We start from the raw sequence: 21,369 nt of genomic DNA, 5'->3' as shown, positions 1-21,369 counted from the left end.
CTTTGTGGTCATGGAGTCATAGAGCCTTAAGTAATTAGGCTAGTCTATTTGCCAGTGAGTCAGCTGACTATGTGCTTTTGACTCTTCAGTCAAAGACAGTGGTAAATTGGTATCACTTAAAAGCAAAGAGCTCATCTAATCTTCTGGATTGGAATAGGGCTTGGGGGGGATCTTCAAAGGCACCAAATGATACCCATGTTTGCCTTTGAAAAATTCCCGTTTGTTTGTTTTTGTTTGTTTTTTTTTAAAAGTAGACAACTCATAGTTACAGCAAGTATGTCCAAAATTACAGCACCTGGCAGGAGCCATGGTTCTCTGATTCCCAGGCCTGAAGGGAGCATTGTGATCATCTTGTCTGATGGCTTGCATTGGACAGGCCAGAGAACATCCCCAAAATTCTTAGAGCAGAGCTTTTAGGGGAGAAAATCGAATCTCGATTAAGAAGAGATCATGCCCTGTAGTAAATTACCATTCAACTCACAAGCCTGAATTTGTCTAGCTCCGTGTTATACCCTTCTCTGCTAGGCTGAAGAGCCCATTATGAAATATTTGTTCCCCATGTAAGTACTTGAAATCACCCCTTAACCTTTGCTTAATTAAGCTAAATAGAGTGAGCTCCTTGAGCCTATTCAGCAATTATTTTAATCCTTGAATTGGGGAGGGTTGTGAGAAGAGCTAGGAGAATTATTTATTTACATCCTTCAAGTACTGTGCTCAGTTCTGGTGCTCATATGTCTGCCAAATATAGAAGTAACATAACCTCTGTATTCCTAGTTGAGATTTCCTGTTTCTGCATCCCAGCAGCACAGTGGGGAGCCTATGTTTATCCACCATGCCCCACCACCTGTTTCTCAGGATGACTGCTTCCTAGGAGAGAGTGTCTCAGTGTGGCCTATATTCTTTGTACCCATTACTGATTCAGAGCAACTGGATTGCTTGGTAACTTGTTCTCTTCATTGTAGATTACACAAAAATTGGGGGATTGATAGTTTATCAATGACCTAGAAGAAAACAAAAATGTCAAATAGCTGTGGGATATTTGGCGGCAGCTGCAATTGGGCAAACTTGTGGCCACTACAGGTAAATAAACCATCCCAGCCAGCCAGCGGATTTCACTGATGGACTGTGTGCCAAAGGTTGCTGATCCATTTTAGCAACTAAAGAATCTTCCTAGGAGCTAACTTGATTCAGGGTCCAAGTTGGGGACTGCTATCCCAAGTGTTGCACAAATGCCACAGCACAGCAGTCACCTACTTCTAGGTTAGTGAGACCAACAGGATTGTTTCACCTGCTGACTAATCCCTTCAAAAGAATCCAGCTGCTGCTTAAATCTCATCCTTCCTCTTCAAACACAGTAGATAAACTTTTATTTGACTCAAAAATATGTACCAGTGATTTACAAAGACCATCTTTAATACTACAATTTAAAAATGGGTCATAATCATATTTGTTGAAAGATAATAAAGACATGTTAAAAGCCCATTTTACAATATTTACCCATCATAAAAAATCAGATATAAGTTATAAATCCATTTCAGAAACAAGATTTTGTCCCCATGTGACTAGATATATACACACAAATATATATGACGTATATAAGTGAACTATAGGTGGAGTGGGGAAAAATGGTTTTGTTCTTAAATGAAAGCTGCACTAGAGTGGACGTTAGAAATAAAGATGCCACAGGTGAGAAGTGTCAGAGGGCAAAGTAACAAATACAGCAAAGCTTGGCAGGGTTATGACCAATCTTTTTTTCTGAAATAAACACAATGTTGTCATACAACAGGTCTTCATTGGGGGACAGGGTTAAAAGTTTCTAGGAATATCATATCCCTGGGGCTTCCCTCCTTCCCCAAAATCAGAGATCCTCAAACCTGACATCTTCCTTTCAACTAGTGTGAGGTGGGTTTTCCTCCTGAAATCCCAGGCAGCACTGAGAACACTGCAGCAAGCTAAATGCACAGAGATGTTTTGCTATAGAGGCCATGTGCATCTCTCAGGGGGAGAGATTGTGCTGTCTCATCTCCAGCTGAAAGGCTTAAAGCCAGGGCAGCTCAAGGTGTGTGTGCCCTGTAAGGGAATGGACATGAGCAAGCACTAACCTTTCGGTAACGTGTTCTGCCTGGCCTCTGTTCTCAGTCCCGTTCAGGCACGATGAAGCATGTTTGGAGAAGGGGCATTTAAAGTGGTTCAGAGTCAGAAGTTTTCTTCAAGTGTTTGCTCACATCCATTCCACATTAGGTGCATGCACAAGTTGTGGCCAGAGATTTTTTTTCCCTCAGTGGTATCTGTTGGGCAGGCTCTAGCTCCCTCTGAGCTCCTCCTTGCTGGCTAATGCCTAGAGGGGCAGGAAGAGGTGTTGTGGAATGGGCATGAACACCACGTCTTTCATAACCTTTTGTTTGCTGGGACTTTTTAGATAGACTTGTTAACCTTGGAAGGGCTCACGGTTGTGTTTTCACTTGGCCAATCCACATGATTCAGAACAACCCACCAACAGCCTCTAACTGTAAGCAGCATTGATTGGTCAGGCAGTGGTTGATGGCTTCAGGCCTTTCTGTCTCTTAGGCTCAGAAAAATGTCTTATAGCCTCTATTGTCTGCTCAAGTATTTAATTCACTGTAAAACAAGCTAGCATCACACTCTACTCATGTACCTTTTTGTAAGGTCCTCAGCTGTCAAGCTCTGCAGGATCTGTTTGGTACCAGACAAATCATAGCATTCAGCCTCACTGCATTTCCTACCAAACACACAGAGCCCTTCTCAGCTGCATGGCCAAAGCCTATCCGCTGCTCCCTTCCACCCCAGTCTGTCTGTCTACACGGCTGCTCCTTCCTCAGACTCAGTTCTCTCTGTTCTTCTAAAAGGCACAAGCGTGCATTAAAGCATCAGCTCACCCCTTAGCTGCTTCCCAGCTTGACAGGGTAGGGCTAATTAATTATGGCACAGGGGGACTGACCCCCCCCATCTCACCTTAAAGGACAATTGCTTTATCATGTAGGTATTTTGGCAGTGTTATTCACAAATGTAGAGAGACAGCTTGTACTTGCAAAGATGAACCAATCCCTAAGCAGAATTCCTAACTTAGTTGTAGAATGTCAAGCAATTAGATTCAAACAAGTCAATCCAAAGCAAACCCAGGAATTGTTGAACTCTGTAGGAAAACAGGGGGAGTACCGAAAATGTATTTATTTTGTCTCTTCTGATGGTATGCCCAGGCACAATCTTAGCACTACAAGACCTTAAACCCCCTTAGATCCCCATATGTTCATGTTAGGCTTACCCTCTGGATCCTGTGAAGACCACAGGGGCTGCACCGCTACTGATCCCTCACAAGGGAGCAGATGAAGAGGAGCAGGATAGGGTTTGGTTGGGGGCAAGTGAGGAGTTTTCGGAGTTGCACACAGAAGACTTGATCCTGCAAGGTGCTGTGTGCCCTCCACGCCGACTGAAGGCAAAGGGATTTGATAGTGATCAGTACTTTGCAGGATCACGTCCAGAGCCAGAGAGGGTGGAAGTAGCTCACTATTTCCTCCTCCCCTGGCTGTGTGCATACAAATCTTGATTCTCTTCTTAAACTTTGGGACACCATAAGATTCTCTTCCTTGAATGAGAAGACTGTTTTGCCTTTGATCCAGGAGTTTTATAATGCTCTGTGACTATGGGTTGAACACCTGTCAGCTTTAGCTTGTTCATACTTATCTCTAAAGAAATCTTTGTATTGTTCATTATCTGTTTGAAGTTGGCAACACACACTGGTGTACTTCCAGTTCTCAGGGGTGTTTTCTTGAAGCATATCCCAATCGCCTTACTCCAGCAAAGAGACAGTATAACAGCATGCCCAACTACTATGCTGAGAGCCAGGTTTAGGAAAGGCTGTTCTTATTTCTCTGACAAGAGAGTTTGTAACTTAAACTCTCCAGCCCACCCCCACAGCAGGGAAGCCCCGTAAGCGTCAGGTGACATGAACAGAGGTGGGGGTTTGGGTGTGATGTACAGCTGCTGTGCACTCTACTCATTCTCCTTCTACACTGCTCTTCTAAGCAGCAAGAGCCATGGTTCACAGACAACAGGGGTTTGTCTCTAACACTTACGTGCTGGAGATGGGGTTTACGGAGGGCTGCATCCTTAGAGGCACAAATAATCAAAACCAATCGAAGATAAAAAGATGACAACAGGGAGAGTGGGGAGCTGCAGGCTTGGCCCCTCTCTGGGTTTGGACCTCCATGGCTTCCCCGTAGTTGCTGGAGCTCATGTGTCTCTAGCAACTGTTAGGCAAGGCTACAAGAGAGCGCAGGCTCAGTGTCTAGTCCCAGCAAGGCACCTGGCGGGTAGTGCAGCTTTTCATACTTCAGGCTTTACGCTCTTTAAATCACGGGGCAACCCGTAAGGCCAACTGAGCCCCCGACAGTCCCAGCTTGTGGCAGGTCCACGGGGTTCCGGTTTATCACCAGATTCCTTACGCAGCCGACGTAATGGGGAAGAGGAGTCAGCAGGGACGGCGAAACAGCCCCCAGCGTGGCAGTTCCTGCAGAGAGGCACAAAGGGGCTGGTTAGCAAGGGAAGCGCCGTCACCGAGGAGGGAAGGGCTCGAGGCTCAGTCACTGGCAAGTGGCAACTTGAAACAGACTCGCTCCTGGCTCAACACACAGAAGTGGCTGGTATCTCCTCTGAGATGAGATGCCAACGAGCGAGCCTGGTTTGGCTCTGTAATCGGGGGAGGCATATTTTGCTCTCTCTGGGGTGGCGGTGGGGAGGAAGAGAGAGTGGGTCTTCATGATCAGCTTCTCCTAGTTGCAATGCAATGCAGAAAGGGGGCAGGAGCTGTGGGACGCAGGCCCAGTTAAGCCTGAACACAAACCTTGGCCAGCAAAGAACTTAAAGCAAACCAACCCCACAGCAAGATGAAATAAGTAACAAGCGTCCGGGCCCAGATTCGTGCCTGCTGATGTGAGTGGCATCGCCCTGCTTCTGTGCAGGTTGTGGGCCTGGAAAGGGACTTTGTAGAAGTCCTGAAGGGTAGAGTCTATTCAGAGGATGTGCTGGACCAATGCACGCCCGTGTCACCTGAGGCAGGACCCTGAAGGTGAGGGGGAAGCTGTGCTGCCCCACCTCTTCCCTGAAGTAAACCTTCACTGCCAGAGGCTGCTGGCACAGTCTAACTGGCTTCTATTGGGATGGAGCCTAAAATGAATTGGGTCCAATTAACCACAGCTGTCAAGAGGGGCTATTCCCCAGACTCCAACAGAAAGTCCCCTCCCAGGAAGTTCTCAGCAACAAGAGCAGTGCCTAATTGCAACCAAATGCTCCTGGGGGGATTCTGCGGGACTGTGTGCCCGCAGAAAACAGCCCCCCGCAGATTTCCTGTGTTTCCCCGCAGAAGACGGCAGCGAAGCAAAGGGAAGCCGGGTGGGGTGAAGGAGGAGGGGTGAACATGGGCACAGGTTTTGGGGGGATTGCCCCGCTCCAAAGAGAGGCAAGGCCTTGGGGGGCACACATGGGGTTACATGCCACTGCTCCCCCTCACTCTGCAAGCGCAGAGCTGTCCAGCTGAAGGAGGCTGTGTCTCTGGCTCCCGGTGAGGCAGCCGAATGCCGCCTTCTGGGTCCTAGTGCCAGTTGCCCTCCCCTTCTGCGTGCTGGGAGACTTCCCGTTTGCTATTCTGTGAAACAGTGAGTGCCCGGAGTGAGGCTAGGTAAAGGGTGTGTGGGGGAACTGAGGAAAGGGGGTGGGGGGGAAGAGGCAGTGGGGGTGGAATAGGGAAGGGGAATGTGAGAGTGAGGGGAGGGGGATGGAGAAGAAAAGGGGATAGGGGAATCACGTGGCAAAGCAGGAGCCCGACATGCGGGATCCCCTCGGCAGCAGCTGGGGCTCCCCCGTTAAGCAGGCCCATCAAACCCGCACCCTGACAAGCCCTACCCTCCTACACCTAGACCCCTCTGACAAGCCCCCCACACCCAGACCCCCACCCAGCTGCACCTGGACCCCCACCCCACCAAGCCCCACTTCCCCAGCACCTGGACCTCTCCCCACCCGCCCCCACTAAGCTCCTCCGAGCCCCAACCACCTTCACCTGCATCCCTTGCAGGGTCCCCTTGCCCCTGCACCTGGAACCACCAAACGAGCCCCTGTACAGCCAGATCTCCCACTGAGCCACCCGCACCCAGATTGCCCCACACCTGGATCCCCTCCACACTAACCCCTTCCACACTTGGATCCTGCTGGGCTGGGCCTGCCCACCCACACCCTGGTGCACCTGGCACAGAGGGACAGGGCCCCAGGGTGTTTCTGGGGCAGGCTCAGCCCTTATTCTGTGTCAGGGTCAGGTGCAGCCTCACTGCCGAGTCTCTGTCCTGGGGGAGGTGGGGTCTTCAGAGTGATCTCCCACCTCAATGCAGCCAGTGGCCTGTGCTCCCCACTGCCATGCTGGAGCCACATTTATTTATTGACCAATAAAATTTGCAGAATTTTAAAATATTGTCCACATAATTTTTAATTTTTTCGTGCAGAATTCCCTCTGGAGTAAACCAAAGCAGCTGGGGGCCAAGCAAGCCCCATGCTCTCATCGTGAGGCTGTTGGGAGCTCTACGGGTAACAATCTTCAATCCCACAAAATACCAAGAGTGGGGGCTCCGAATACACCCCTGCAGCCTTAAACACGGGGAGGGGACAGCTAGACATAGCTACCTCCTCCCAAGCTGAGCGCTTGAGGGGTTAGCAGCTCCCAGCCAAGTGCTCTATGAGGACCAGACGCTTCTTTGGGAGATTGCCTAACAGACAAACTCAAACTAAGTGCATCGCAGTAGGGGAGCGACCAGCCCCGTGGCGACGGCGGGAACAGAGTACGTGCCCCTGGGCATTGAGAAATTCAGGACCAAGATCTGACAACAGGAACTCTATAGCCCCAGTGACTCACCGCCGGCTCTCCCATTCTCCCCTGACTCACCTGGCACGCCCCCGAGATGGAGCGTCTCTTTGGTATCCGCTGAGCGAGTCTGGCTGGGTCCCACTGTGTAGTTTCGATCTGTGTCCACGTCCAGCTGGATCACGTTTTTGCCTTTGATGACTTAGAGAGAAACCAAAGTCAGCGGCGCGATCTCCCCATTAGAGCTGGCCAGAGGGCGGCACTGCTGTGTCGCAGCAGCTTTCAGGGTTTGAAACGTGCTTTTGTTCCAAACGAAACCAAAACTTTTCAAATGATTTTGCGACACCGAATTGTGCTGCAAGGTCTGATTTTGGCTCAAAAGGGTCAGCGCCCCTCCGTGGAAGTGACTGGCGAGCCCCTCCCATCAAAAATATCATTGAAATGGATACATGGCGGCAAAACACACCGGCTCCAGCCAAGCAGCATATTTCCACCAAAAAGGCTCCAACCGGCTCTACTTGCAACTCGAGCCAGCCAGGAGAGGTGGGGAGACTGAACCGAGAGCACTGCAGAGAACAGTGCTGCCCCCGGCCAGCAGGCACACCGCCTTCGGAGCAAGTGGCCTATCTACAGGAGACAGCCGAGGCTCCAGAGAGCAGTTCTTAGCTCAAAATGCAATGGGACTCATGAGACGTGCAGCATTCATCTCCCGCTCTGGCGTGCTGACGGGCAGAGGAGAGGCACCGAGAAGAGATGCTCCAGGACTGTGCACAGAGTGCCATCAGCTGAGAACCAACATGGCTCTGGACGGCCTCACTCCCTGGCTACCAAGACACAGGGCCAGATTTTCAGCTCCTTGTAGCCGCCCGGCATGCTGAACTCTTCTGACCACTCAGAACAGTGCTAAAGAGGAGCAGAGATCCCTGGAAACCTGGCCCCAGTTCTGAGCCCCTCTGAAAACCCCGGCCATGGAGTCTCACTGCAGCATTCGGAGACTCAGTTTACATGCAACTCCCCATAACAAAAGAGAGGGTTTAGAAGTGCTAACTGCTAAGGCAGGCAGTGTAGCTAGTGGTTAGAGCAGGAAGCTGGGAATCCGGACACCTGCTTCTCTTCTATGCAAGTCTGTTATTAATGTGTACGGTGCAAAGCACTGAACTTGCTGTAACTCATTATTTCCTCACCTGTTAAATGGAGCTAATAATATCAAATAATTAATCCCTCCCTCCCAGCGACAGCCTTAATTACTGTTTGTACAGGGCTTTGAGATCCTCAGATAAAGGGCACTAGCGAAGCGGAAACGGTTGTCAGAGGCCTTAAAAAAGCCACCGATTTCTTAATACAGGGAGCAGTCGCAAGTTTTGAACACAGCTCTTTCCAGCTGCACCTGCAGCCTTGACCGCAGTCAACCCTGCAGGGGGGCAGCAGAGGGAAATCAGAGATTCCTACGGCCCCGTGGAATGCAAAATCCCTCCCAACAGTAATAGTGGCTGATTACTGGTTGCCATCTCACCTGCTATGCTGTGCCACTGGCCATCACAGAGTGATGGACGGGCCACCGACGTGGAAAACTCCCCAGCCCCAGTGTTTGCTTTCACTGTGACCTAATGAAACAACAGAGCCAAGTTTAGACGGTTTTGGGCTTAACGGTGGAATGTGAGGGATGGGGGAAGGGCCCATCCCCGTGGTATCTGAGCACCTTCCAGAAGGACATTAAGTAATGTGACTGGAACATCTCCCCTCTGGCTCCCTCTCCCTGGGATGAAGGCTAAGTGCTGATTTTATTCCTTACCCCAGCTAAGGAGCTCTCCTGGGGACAAGCTTTTCCGAAGACGAGCCCCAGGACATCTCTCCTGAGATATGAGAGCAACAAGAGACCTGCTCAAGAAGCTTCCCAGTCAGGAGGGCAGTGGGACGCAGCCGGGGGCAGGCAAAGGGAGGAATGCATCAACTGCTCAGGTTTTAAGGCCCCGCGGTGTGATCAGCCAGCCCTCGTTCCACGTGTGCGCTGACAGCGCCAAACGGGCTGCCTCCTCCAGGCAGCACCAGAGGATCTGAGCTAGAAATGGGCAGGAGGAACTGGCCGGTCGGGCAGGATTTCCATCAGCTGCATCTAGGCTCACCCCCTGCACCAAAGGGCCACTCTGAACATCTGCAGCCCTTGGGACTCTGCACCAACCAGCCCCCAGCACTCACCACCAGCCAGCCGCGCCCTGCTGACGTACCTTTGTGTCATCTGTGTACAGAGTGAGGTAGTGCTTTCTCTGTGTGCCCATGTGGAAAATCAAGGCAGAGGCACTCCGGGGCCGGATATCCAGTCTCAGCTCCAGGTCCTGCCCCATCGCCACAGAGTCTGCTGGAAGGGGAAACGGGAGCCATCAGGGATGGGGAGTGCCCAGTGCCATTCTGGAAGAAGAGGCTATGGGTGCCTCCCAAGGTGAAGGGCCAAACTGCTTGGGAAAGCACCCATCCGGGCCATATCATGGGGAGGGAGGGTTCAAGGGATCAGGGAGCCAGCTAGTCTGATACCTAAAGTCATGTATCCACCCTCTGCAGCAAAGAAGATGCCACTCTCCAGAGGCCCCTCGTAGCAGGGCGTCACTCCGAAGACACGAGAGGGGGAGTCCAGGGGTTTCCCATCCAGTTTCAAGTTCTTCAGGCAGCCGCTAAAGCTGGGGACAGAAGTATCCTGGAGAGAGAGGGAGAGGGCCAGGATTGACGAGCGCTCGCGGGCCTGGCCCGTTACCTGTCGGCACAGGGCATGGGTGGGAAACGCATGTGGCCAATAAATGGGCTGGTGGGCTTCTCCTCCAACCCACCAGCCACTCCTGGGATTAGTTTTATTGCGGCCTCCTCTTCTGCAGCTCTAGGCTCCCTGACAGGACAAAGGAACAACCCCACAGCTGGACAGAGACCCCCGCCCCATCACAGCAGTCGGCCATTCCCTACAGCCCAGGTCTCCTGGCTAAGGACTGGAGCCAGCACCCAGTGATGCTCAGAGAAGCCCTTCTACTGACTGCCCTGGCTTTGGTCAGGCCCCAGCCCTCCCAAGAGCCCCTTATGCCTGGGGAATGAGGGGAGGGAACAGTGGTAAGACTGAGTCGTGCGGACAGAGAGCCCACTACTGTCCTCTGCAACCTCTTGGAGCGGGGAACAAAGCCACCAGAGAACAGCTCCATCAGCACCTAAGAGCGTCTCCAGGAAACTCAGCAGTGTGTGATTCATGGCACTGAAGGCAGCTGGCAAATCTAACAGCACAGCATGGATGCCTGGGCATCACTTGGGCTGGTACTCCTTGGCACTAAGGCCCCTTTATGCCGTTCTGGCAGGGAAGAGGGGACTTAAGCTAAGGGGTCCTGAGGCCCTGTCCCTCTGCACCAGGTGCACTAGGGTGTGGGTGGACAGGCTCAGCCCAGCAGGATCCAAGTGTGGAGGGGATCCAGGTGTGGGGCAATCTGCGTGCGGGTGGCTCAGTGGGAGATCTGGATGCACAAGGGCTCGTTTGGGGATTCCAGGTGTGTGTGCTGTGCCCGCCGTCTGGCCCCTAGCAGGGCAGCAGGGCCTGGGTGCAAATGAGAATCTGGGCAACTCTCCCCACAGCTGCATTAGCTTAATTTTTGCCTGGTAACTTTTACCACTTTGCACAATGCGGTCGCAGTGGGAAGAGGCCGAGACAAGCCAAGAGACTCCAAGGGCTGCCAGCCAGACTCATCTGGGAAGGCAGTGGTGTGTAACAGGGGTCCCCTGCCCTTGCCAGACGAGGGAGGACACCCGGTATAAAAACTATTCCTGCAGTGAGCTGGGATGGTGTGACCAGGGTCCAGGAGTCCTTACTGGAACGTGAGCCTTGGCTTTCGCAGCAGGAGCTCCCCCCACATAAAACGGGCTTTGAACCAGAAAGTCTCCAGCAGTAGCCACCACGCCGTTCTGAGCTCTCAGGCCATCGATGACCAGTTGAGCCCTGCTCCCATCTCTGCCGAAGAAGACCTGCAACAAGCAAGAGTTACACACTGCGTGGTAAGCTGGGTCCAGAGCAATAACCGCTTGTTTCTACCCATACACATGGTTTACTAAGCCCATGGTCCAGCTGGAGAACCCAGCTCTGGCGAGGGAGAAGAATCAGACTAAATTTGGGAAGGGAGGGAAGGCTCCGACATGCTGGAGGATGTAATGGTCAGGCAATGAAACCCTTCTGGCCTCAGAATCGATGGGGGTCCATGATTCCGAAGGGCTCTGATTATCACCCCCATCAGGTCGTCAGAGGTGCACGACCATAGCCACCAATCGCAGCGATGGAAGGGAGACTGTCTATTTGAAAACATGACCCCTCCCGTCACCCACTTTGCTCTCTTCAGACACCCCACGCCTCTGCCAGACGGGTGGGGATTAGAACCACATGGGCAGCCTCAAAACAGCTGCCACCTGAAAAAGAACATTAGCTTCAACAACGCAAGAAAAAGAAGCTGCCACAAATACGTTCCCGCTGGCCACCCTATCATGGGTGGAATTCCTGCCCCTCCGTGGCACTGCTCCGAGATGCAGAATGGGCAACAAGTGAAAAGTTTAGGGCTAGAAAAGGGAGCTTTGCGTGCCATGCATTTCGCCCTCCCAAGTACCCGCCCAGCTGTCCCTCTGCTTACTGTGTGCCACCTGCCATCATGGTACTTGTCTTTGCTCCGGATTCTCAGTTTATTCCCATTGAGATCTGCCAGGAACACGAAGCGGCCACTGGAGACGAAGAGGGCCATGAAGGAGCCCTGCAGTTTGCTGGCTACGTAGAACAGCAGCCCACTGGATGAGTTCAGCCTGACGTCCATGGAGAAGTGGGACCTGCAGAACAAGAGGGGCTGTTCAGGGGCACAGTCCCCCCCACCCCACCTCTGCAACTAGAGCTTACCACCAACATGCCCCCTGCTACAGCACCTTCCAACTGAGATTGCCAGGAGCTTCCCGACCCTCACACACCCCACAGAGCGGGTAAAGAATTATCCCTGTTATCAAGAGAACTGAGGCACAGAGAGTTTAAGGGCCCGATTATTAAAGGGATTTAGGTGCCTAAAGATGCAGATGGGTGCCACTGTCGAGTGCCATTTTCAAAAGTGCCTAGGCCCCTAAATACCTTTAACAATCTGGGCCAAAGTGACTTGCCACTGATTCCCTTCAGGGAGTCTATGGCGGACCCAGGGCCAGCCCCCAGAACTCCTGACTCCTAGCCTGGTGTCTTCATCACCAGCCCGTGCTCCTCCGCAACGGCTGGTAGAGCAGGGTTTGGGTGTACGGAGACAGGGCAGACACAGCACACACACCTTTCGCGGAAGGACGCTGGGATGTCATCGAATTCCACACGGCTCGTGGAGGATCCTCCAAACCAGAAGGCACCTTTAGCAGCTTTGGGGTGCCTAGGTAACTGGCAGGTCCTGTCCTGGTAATGCCTGTGGTCTTTCAATGCAGCCTTGCTTGGCACCTACAAGAGAACAATTTGGAAAAGAAAGGGTCTGGGTAAGAAAAGCTACGGCTGCATTGTGGAGGACTTGGGCACTGTCTGTCAACACACACAAGACCAATGCATCGACCCTGTGCCTGCCACCATTGTATCTAGTGCCCATATAGGCCAAAGCCACCCCTGCTCAGGATTATCTGGGCTCACAGTGGGAAGAGCTGGTTTGCTTTTTTCTGTTTTGCCCAAAGGTGCATTGAGTGTCTCTCTACTGCCTCTTCATAGCAGACCCCAAATTACCCCCTCTCCCTTTCCTAAAACTGCTGTCACCCAACTCACAGCTGGGGAGCGTCCCCCTGGGGAACACAGAATCACCAATCCCGGAGTGGCACTGACTCTGCAGGGCACAGTCCCAGACCAGTTGGAAGTGTCCCCCACACCAGTGTCCCTCGTTGGGTGACCATGGGACACACTGGGGCCTGGGAAGGCAGAGTGGGCTCCTGGGAATGCAGAGCCCCACCAGTCATCATGCAGCCCAAGTGCCAGGGGGTGCAGTGCCCGGGGCTGGAGGACACAGCCAGGAGCAGGGAAGAGCGGAGATGGACTGAATGGGTCGGGGAGTGCAGCTCCAAGGCAGCTCCTCTGCTGTCCACACCCAGGCGGTTAATGTCAGCTCAGAGTACGGCGTCACGTTTCACCCACAGCAACCACAACTACAATGGCAGGCAGGAGTTGGGAGGTTCCTTATCCCCGGCCCTGCCCCATTTCCAGCCATCAACTGACTGCACCCTTAAGCCACCAGTCCACAGTTTGGCTAGGAGATGGGAGCTGAAGAGTGGGAAGAGAATCCAACACCTTTAGTTTCCGCCTGTCCTCCTTCAGAGACGCTCTCAACTGCTGCGGCTGCCGGTCCCATGGGCAACTCATGGTCACGTTGAAGCTCTCTGTGTTCTGCTGCAGGTCCACAACCATCTGCGGGTCCAACTTCCTATTGCACAAAGGAAACAGGTCTCCATCCATTACTGTGGGGGAGCCCTGGGGTGGCACATCCAGAGCAGGTGAGCAAACGCCAGGTGCGTCAGGCACCTCAGCACATCAGGAAGGCGCAGGGGGAACCAGGGTTACAGACGGACTGGGGGAAAGGCTAAATGAGCAGATTGATTTGGGAGGGGAAGGGACCAAAGGTGCAAATTAACCAACCCTGGCAGCACACTGCACTCACCGCTTCACAAAGACATTCCCGATGCAGCCCGTCAGGTTGCTAAGAGCGCCAGCCCCTGGCAAACCGCCCAGTTGAAACAGCATCTGCTCCTCCTGGCGCCTATGCCTCCTGTAGCGATGGGCCCCTTGCTTGGGCCCTTGGAGCTGGTCATCTATGTAAAGCCGAACCCTGCAATGGGAGCATGGCTAGTGATTCGTTCGGCCCAGGTGCCCCCTGCGACGAGGCAATGCCTACCAGCGGCGAGTGCGCTGCTCTACCGGATGACTGGAACGTACCCCGTGGCGTCGCTGTAGATGGCGACGTAGTGGCTGGCATCATCCGCGTAGGCATGTTTTGTGGTGAGTTCGGTTTTCAGAACTGTCACGGCTACTCGGCCATTCTTCAGAGACACCTGACAACTCCCTTCCTGAAAAGGTAAAAATAACCCCTCGCACAAGAGCTGGGCATAGCTGAACGACTACAAGGAAACCAACGGCCATTTGCCCTCCTGGCGTGACTTCCCTCCCAGGACACCCAGCCAGGCTCAGAGTTATCAGGGTGATGTCACAGCAAGGGGGATCCTCCATCCAGTCAGGAAGACGTGGCCCCAGGCAGAATGGGAAGTGAGGGTTCCTCATGCCTGGGGAGATCTATTTCCAGGAGAAGTGCCAGAATCCAGCTTTCCATGCTAAGGGATTGGAGAGGATTTTGCGGCTCCCAAAGATGCACCGGGAAGGGGCAAGAGAGGATCTACTAACATTGCTTTTCTAAACAGAGACCCTTCCCCGCCCCCTTCCCTTTACTGTTCACTCACCACTGGAACAAACTCCTCTCTTTCTTTGAGAGAGTAATAGAAACCTCCTGCCGTACACCCAGGAGATACGGCTCACATGATCCGCCATTCTGAACTCCCTGCTTCAGCTGTTACTACGAGCCAAAGACCTTTGAACTCATGCAAGAGCTCACCTGCTCCCTGCTGGGATTCCTGTTACAGTCACGCCTCTCCGGTGAGGCAGCAATTGGGGCTGAGGGTGGGGCTTTTGGGGTGAGCAGGATGCCGAAGGCTTTGTTGTCACAAGAGCGTCCCCCTCCCCTCCTCAGCCCTGCTCAATGAACCCTGCTTGCAAGAGCCAGCCGAACCACAGCCTCAAACAGAAGCAGCTTGGGGCTCAGAAACGTGCAGCCCCCTTCGAGGTGAAGCACAGGCCGCACTGTGATGGGGGGCAGGGGGGCAGCAGAAGTGCACTGCAGTCCTACCGCTGTGCTGTGGGAGTAGAGCAGGCTGTTGCTCTGGCTCGTTCGGAAGCTGAAGCCTGTGTAGAAGTCCTGCAACGAGGGCACATTCTTCAGAGACAGCGTCAGGTAGCCATGGCCGTGGAATTTAACCGAGCGGGCCACCTGCAGGAGGCAGAGAAGGAAAACGCAATCACAGGGCGTTTCCCCATTTTACAAGTGAGCCAGGCAGCCACAGCAAGTCGATCCGTGCCTCAGTTTCCCACTAAGTAAAATGGGGATAACAGCACTGCCCTACCTCCCAAGGGGGTTGTGAGGATAAATACAGTAACGGCTGTGCAGTGCTCAGGCCTGGTCTACATGTAAACATTATTTGACTTGGCTACGCTAGTCAGGGGTGCGAAGAACCTTCTCTCTCTCACCGACGTAGCTATGCCGGCCTAACCCCCAGTGCAGACACAGCTCTGTTGACAATGGAACCCTTCCATTGCATAGCATCCGTCATTCTGGGAGGTGGTGTTCCTGACACTGGGGGCCAGGCAAGTACCACAGATACGGGGGGGATGTGTGTATGTCACACATGGCGGTGTGCATTTCCTAATGGTTTACTCAGCACTGGTACTAGCTGCAAAGAGCTGCTCTGACTCGCCTCCGGGCTGGGTCTCTGCACTGAACGCTCAGTGGGGTACTTGTTTTATGGCAATGTAAGCGAGAGGAGAATTGGGCCTTTAATGCCGCGAGGCAGACAGCTCTGAGATCACGGCTCCGCAGCGTTTCCTTTGGATCCTTTCTACAGCTGCAGGCTGTATCTCCTCCTGGAGATACCGGGTCAGAGGGTCAGGCAGCACGCATTGACGCACACTGCCTCGCACCTGACCCCTAGGGGCAGTGGAGAGAATTACCCAGCGCAGTACCAGGACAGAAGTGCCCCACTTACCAGGAGGTCCGAGGTGCAGCCATAGCTCACTCCAACCGTATTCATGCGTTTTAGGTCAACGTATTTGCCGAGTGCCTTCAGGCCCTTCATGCAGCCCCGGATCGAACCTCCTTTGGGGAAGATGGCCTTCAAGCTGAAAGGGGGGAAGGGGCTGTGTTAACAGGCCTGTGTCACGCAGGAGCTCAGACTAATGGCTCCTTCCGGCCTTGATATCTATGACCAAACAGACCTGGCTCCAAGGGGAAATGTTTTACTCTGGGGCCGGGGAGATAAATGGCGCCTGGAGCATGTGTCAGCTCCAAGTAGGGTGACCAGATGTCCATGGATGACCTCGTGCAAAGGGCAACAGGGAAGTTAAGTCACTGGAAATAAATAGGATGCAACTAAGAGCCCAACCTGCTTCCCCTCTGCAAGGAGCCCTGGTCCTGTCTATTACCAGGAAGAGACTTCTGCCTCATTTACAGGAGAAGAATACAAATCTCTGAGCTCATAGACTATCAGAGTTGGAAGGGACCTCAGGAGATCATCTAGTCCAACCCCCTGCTCAAAGCAGGCACCATCCCCAATTTTTTTTGCCCCAGATCCCTAAATGGCCCCCTCAAGGATTGAACTCACAACCCTGGGTTTAGCACTGGCTTGACGGCTCGGACAGGGCAGGCAGTCACCTAGGCTGTGGGGCTGAGCAGTTATATGTATTTGGGGAGGGGGCAGGGGAGATTATGGTACCCATCACATGAATCTTCATGGAAGGATGCTGAAGCAAATCAGGAGAAAGACCTTTTCCTCCCTTCAGAAAGCAACCCTGCCCCCTTCAATGACTCTCCCCCGGCAGGCTAGGACTGTCACCTCTCGGGCAGCAGGAGCACAGGCATGCCCCCCAGGTAGTAGGAAACGGCATTCTCCAGGGAGTTCTCATGCTCCACCATGAAGATGGTGTGTCGCTCCAGCCGCACTAAGATGCGCTTCTTGGAACTCATGGTGAGGAGGAAAATCTGGATCTGGAGTCGAAGAGGAAAATGATAAATAAACTCCTGCACCCTCGGGGTACGGGTTTATCCCCAGTGGAGCAGCGCATGAGAATGAGTCAGCCCCACAGCGCCAGGACAGCGTCCCAGAGCCTGCAGGACTTGGTCTGTCCTGCACCGAGCATCTATGTACCAGGAGCCCCGTCCACGCCATGGGAGAAACAGTGCCTACAAGTGCCACGCTTACGCTTTGGGTTTCCATAGTGAAGCGCTGGCCAGCAAGGCGGGGACAAGTCCCTCGGAGAGAGACAGCCCCAGGAAGGTGCAGAGAATCTCTGGCAAGCAGAGCTCCCAGATGCCTGCTAAGGGGATGGATTAGCACAGCCAGCCTGTGCTGCACTACCCAGCTGCTTTGCACTGCTGCAGCCTTTCCTGCAACAAGGTTGCAAATGCAGGCAGTGTCTGCACTGAGACAGACAGTGCCTTGGGCATCCCCTAGCCCGAGCTTCACCATGTTTACCCCTTCTGGAGCCTGTGATTACATCCCTCGTCCTCATACAAGGAGGCTGGACGAGCAGCCCACGCAAGCCCTTGTCCAGCGCTGCACCATCAGTGAACGCTGAGGGAGAAAAGCAAGCGGCAGGCTCTGCTGTGAGCAGACACCGTGGAACTGAGAAGGTCTCCTCCAAACGGCCAGGTGTGGTACCAGCTAGATCAGGACAGGCACCTCCTGCTGCTGCCAGGCCCCCCCACTTCTAGATCCCAAGCGGAGATCGCTCGTCTAGGAGCCCAGGGAAACACCAACCCTGGGGTGGAGCATCTCCGGCCCTGAATTACCGCTTTGTTCGTGGTGCTGCTGACGGTGAGAGACATGGGGTCACTGCTGGATGCTGCCATCTCAAGGCCCTCCTTGAAGTCATAGTAAAGCACCAGCTTTCCATCCCGAACAGCCAGACACAGGAACTGGCCCTGTGGGGAGGGTAAGACAAGTCCAACTCAGTCTCTTGGTGCACCGAGGTGACAGTTCCCCCAGCAAGGGATCACAGTGTTTGGAACCAGAGCGCCATCATCACTCCGTGCGGATAGGACAGGAATGATCCAGGACCCGATCCTGAGCCCAACCTCCCTTTCAGCACCTGGGATTTGTGGGAGAAAACCACCATAGCCAGAGTCTGCACCAAAAATCCGTTTGGGTGTGTCGGGAGTTGGGCAGGTAACTGTGCAACTGCAGCAGAATCTCAGGGACTTTGTCGTCACATAGCAACCCTTGTCCCCACAAAGCACAGAACGGAAAGGCAGGCGGGGCTGGCAACACCCACCTCCCAGCGGCAAAGCCAGCCCCGCCTCTGGCTAGGAGGAAACACGGTCCGGCTCTTCAGAAGGGGAGTCCGTCCAGTACAGCGCACAGACGGGCGGCAGGGCTCAGTGCTCCCTGGGCAGGGCTCCCAGAGGCTTTCTGCTCCTAAAAGCAGCTTTTTTTATGATTGAAATGAGAACATCCCCTTTGCCAGCTGGCTGCGTTGGGCCTGGAACCTCCGGTGGCTTTTGAAGCACGTTGCGAGCATACGGCTCCCCAAAAGCCCTTTGCCTCACTCCGAATCCTGTGAAAACCCTCGTCCTCTTGCAGTGCTTTTGCACCTTCTTGTGCCGAGTGCCTGTCCTATGACGTCACTTCTGCCAGAGCTGCAGACTCCTTCAAGCAAGGGCTTTGTCTTTTTAGCACCATTTCTGGGCTCCTAAACCATGTGGACTACAGAGTGAATCGGCTCGTGCCTTAGACAGAATAATAAGATTCAGATGCCCACCCCCGTTCCATTGACTCACTCAGTGTATGTAAACCCCCCAGAGATGAACAAAGGGACAAATGCGGGAGGGGGACCTGCCTGATGCTCCAAGAAGAAGAGAATCCCGTTGTAAGAGACCACACGAATTTCCTGTTCAAAGCGCTTGGTCGAGCCGATCTGGCTCTCAAATTTGATTTCTGCGTAGCCAGTACCATCAAAGTAGGAGCCATCTGTCAGCCAGGGATCTCCTGTGGATTTGGACCTGAACAAGGCGAGAGAAAGAAAAGGGGTTACAGGCTTTTAGGGGTGGGGAAGAACTTTCAACAAAAATTACTACAGTCGAAGGTTTAACTGAAAGTCATTCCCTTCCCGGTGACTATCTCGGTACCCTTCTAAGCTCTGGAGGGACAGGAGACTTTCCCACCATGCTGAAGGCAGTGCAGTGAGTTCTCGTACCTTGCACAGGGTTTGTCAGCAGCTGTGTCCAGGTGGAAGGTGCGCTGGAAGTTGTATAGACTCACCACCTCCTCATTCAGTGTATCCATCTCGATGCAGCCCCGGTAGCTGGGGTAGCGCAGTGTCCCTGGAGGCTGAAGAAGAATGTCACTGTCTACGGCTACACGTTTTTAGGGTTAGTTTAATCCAGCGGGGCAGATCCTGCTTTCCTGAGCATTCAGCTCTCACTTTAAACGCAGGGGAACCAAATAACTAACAGGCAAAGAAAGCAAATGCCTCCAAACAATGCTAGGTATTAAATGGAATGAGCTTATAACAAATGCCAAGATTCAGCAGAGAGCTCAACAACCCCTTATCTCTAATATTATCCAGAAAAGATGGAAACACCTGGGTCATGTGATAAGGATGAAGCCAGAGGCCCTGCCATGGCAGATGTGCTTCTGGTCAGCTGGGGGAACATGTACAAGGGGCTGGCCAAAAGAATCCCCCCATCCAACTGTATTTAGAGAAAGAAATCTGATGGACTTCACAACAGAGGACAGGCACAGAGCGGCTCGGGACAGAACGGTACAGCAGGGCCACCTCTGTTCATTTATTTGATAGCTACCTTCCAAACATGAGTGCAGCCCCCTGCGGTTTGTGCCACTCACAAGGGGTGGAGAGGGAGCCAGAGCTGTGTCTGATCCAGGGAACAAGTGCTCAGTGGGGACAAACCCACACAGACCCAGGCCTGTGAAGCCAGGGAGCAAGGGGGAGGAACAGAGGGAAAAGGCTCTTTGTGGTATCGCAAATCCTGGTCCAGTGGAGACACAAATGTGCCCACAGGTGTAAACTGAGTCAACTGAGGATCAAAGAATCCAGGAACCCCGTCTCCGCCCGCTCTGCTGCATTAGCCCATCTCACCGTGAAGCCGGCGGGGTAGCCCCCCACATAGAAGACCACGTTGTGCGGCTCGAGGTTGAGCAGCCCCTGCTCTCCTTTGGCTATGCTGTCTCCTTTCGTCTCGTGCAAGGTTTGCTTCTCCACGGTCACAGACATGTGTCCATACTGCAGGATCCTGCCCCCCCAGATCACACAGTCAGTACAAGGGGACGAGAGAGCCAGGCAGACGGGGAGTCCCTCTCCACACCCAAACCTCCCCCGCAGCTCTATCCAACAGCATGAGACTCACCATACTGAGCCCCTACAGAGAATGGGCTAAATTCTCCCTGGGTGAGCCCAGGGACTGCAGTGCACTTAAATTGGAGCATCTCAGCATAATCAGCAAATCACAGCAGCTCCAATGGGCTTTAAAGCCTGTACCCATGAGGTGAAATGCTCATCTGGGGGAGGCAGACTCCCGTAGTGGAGCTAGGCACAAGAGTTGCCTCACTGCCCAGGAAGGCCTTTCTCTGCTCTCCCTTCCCCAGCACCTGCAGGATCTGATTAGTGCCAAGCACTCCCTTAGGCATGTGTACGTGGGGGGAGAAGAGAGATGGGGGGGTTGCATTTTGGTTCTTTCGGGTGAGATTTTATCCTGAAGTCCTGGCCACCTTTCAAAGTCCCATGGCACTGCTAGGCCGTGTATGTAACAGTGTTACCTGCAGACTGGGACCCTGCCCTCTGATTAAATCCTGACTCTGCATTAAATGCCACACGCCAACATTTCCTCTGTGTCCACTGGATGTGGGGTTGTTCTTCTCTTCCTGCACGCTGCTAACCAGCTGCTGCATTTCGCCCTGGAGATGGCTGCGTTTTAATGAAGGGAGCCCTGCGGTATCCTTTACTCATCTCACCAGGGAGAGGAGAAGTTTAAGTAATGTGTGACTGTAAGGGTGAAAGATACTGTGACCCAAAACTTCCTAATGTCCGCCGGCAAAGGGGCAGAGAGAGGATGCAGAGAGGTTACAGGTATCTGCCGAGTCCAGCTCATACATTCTAGTTCACCAAAGAGGGCCATGTGAGGTCTCTAATAAAAGCTTGTATCATACTGATCCCCATAACTGTTGCGACATGAATGTGTGGATGATACTTAAGGAGTTGTGTATATGTACTGTGACAGGCTGTCACCAACCACAGGTGAGAAACTGGTGTCCCGTCAGACCAGAGATGTTTACCCATCTATTCATTGAAATGTAAACCGAGTATTGCCTCATTCCCAATCCCCAGCCTGAGCTAAATGCAGATGAAAGACTGAGATTTAACAGGAAGAGAAGAACAGCAGGGAGAAGAGAGCCTTTTCTCGGGGTGCACTTCCAAGGTTTACTGGATTGTAACTGGGGGAAAAGGAGAACACCCTCTTATCCTGCACCTAGGAAGTAAACAGACAGTGCATTTACATTTATTAAAATGGGACCACAACCAGCCTTGGTTGGAAATGCTGCACAAGGCTTTGGGTGGGATGAAGACTGCTTTAGACAGGAGGTTAACCTGTTAAGTTAAATTTAGTCTCTAGAAAGAGTGTGTTGATTTTGTTTTACATGTAACACTTCTGTTTCCATTAACCTTCCTC

General features: G+C 53.0%; 1 protein-coding gene across 1 annotated transcript in view; it reads right to left on the bottom strand.

The window, feature by feature from the left end:
• Positions 1-4,367: 4,367 nt before the first annotated feature.
• Positions 4,368-21,369, bottom strand: part of LAMA5 (laminin subunit alpha 5) — a 160,883-nt gene continuing 143,881 nt past the window's right edge. The window contains exons 63-80 of the mRNA XM_077831882.1: positions 19,782-19,935; positions 18,879-19,012; positions 18,522-18,684; positions 17,476-17,607; positions 16,520-16,671; positions 15,674-15,806; positions 14,761-14,901; positions 13,800-13,930; positions 13,525-13,692; positions 13,158-13,290; positions 12,172-12,329; positions 11,506-11,695; positions 10,700-10,852; positions 9,395-9,554; positions 9,091-9,221; positions 8,379-8,469; positions 6,947-7,066; positions 4,368-4,528 (exon numbers count right to left, since the gene is read on the bottom strand). Coding sequence (XP_077688008.1) covers positions 4,368-4,528; positions 6,947-7,066; positions 8,379-8,469; positions 9,091-9,221; positions 9,395-9,554; positions 10,700-10,852; positions 11,506-11,695; positions 12,172-12,329; positions 13,158-13,290; positions 13,525-13,692; positions 13,800-13,930; positions 14,761-14,901; positions 15,674-15,806; positions 16,520-16,671; positions 17,476-17,607; positions 18,522-18,684; positions 18,879-19,012; positions 19,782-19,935 — 2,605 coding nt within the window. The remainder of the gene's footprint in view (positions 4,529-6,946; positions 7,067-8,378; positions 8,470-9,090; positions 9,222-9,394; positions 9,555-10,699; positions 10,853-11,505; positions 11,696-12,171; positions 12,330-13,157; positions 13,291-13,524; positions 13,693-13,799; positions 13,931-14,760; positions 14,902-15,673; positions 15,807-16,519; positions 16,672-17,475; positions 17,608-18,521; positions 18,685-18,878; positions 19,013-19,781; positions 19,936-21,369) is intronic.

Source organism: Eretmochelys imbricata, chromosome 13 (genome assembly GCF_965152235.1).
Source record: "Eretmochelys imbricata isolate rEreImb1 chromosome 13, rEreImb1.hap1, whole genome shotgun sequence".
NCBI classification, from domain to species: Eukaryota; Metazoa; Chordata; order Testudines; family Cheloniidae; genus Eretmochelys; species Eretmochelys imbricata.
The sequence above is the reverse complement of the archived record's forward strand: the minus strand, read 5'-3'. Positions and strand labels throughout refer to the sequence as shown.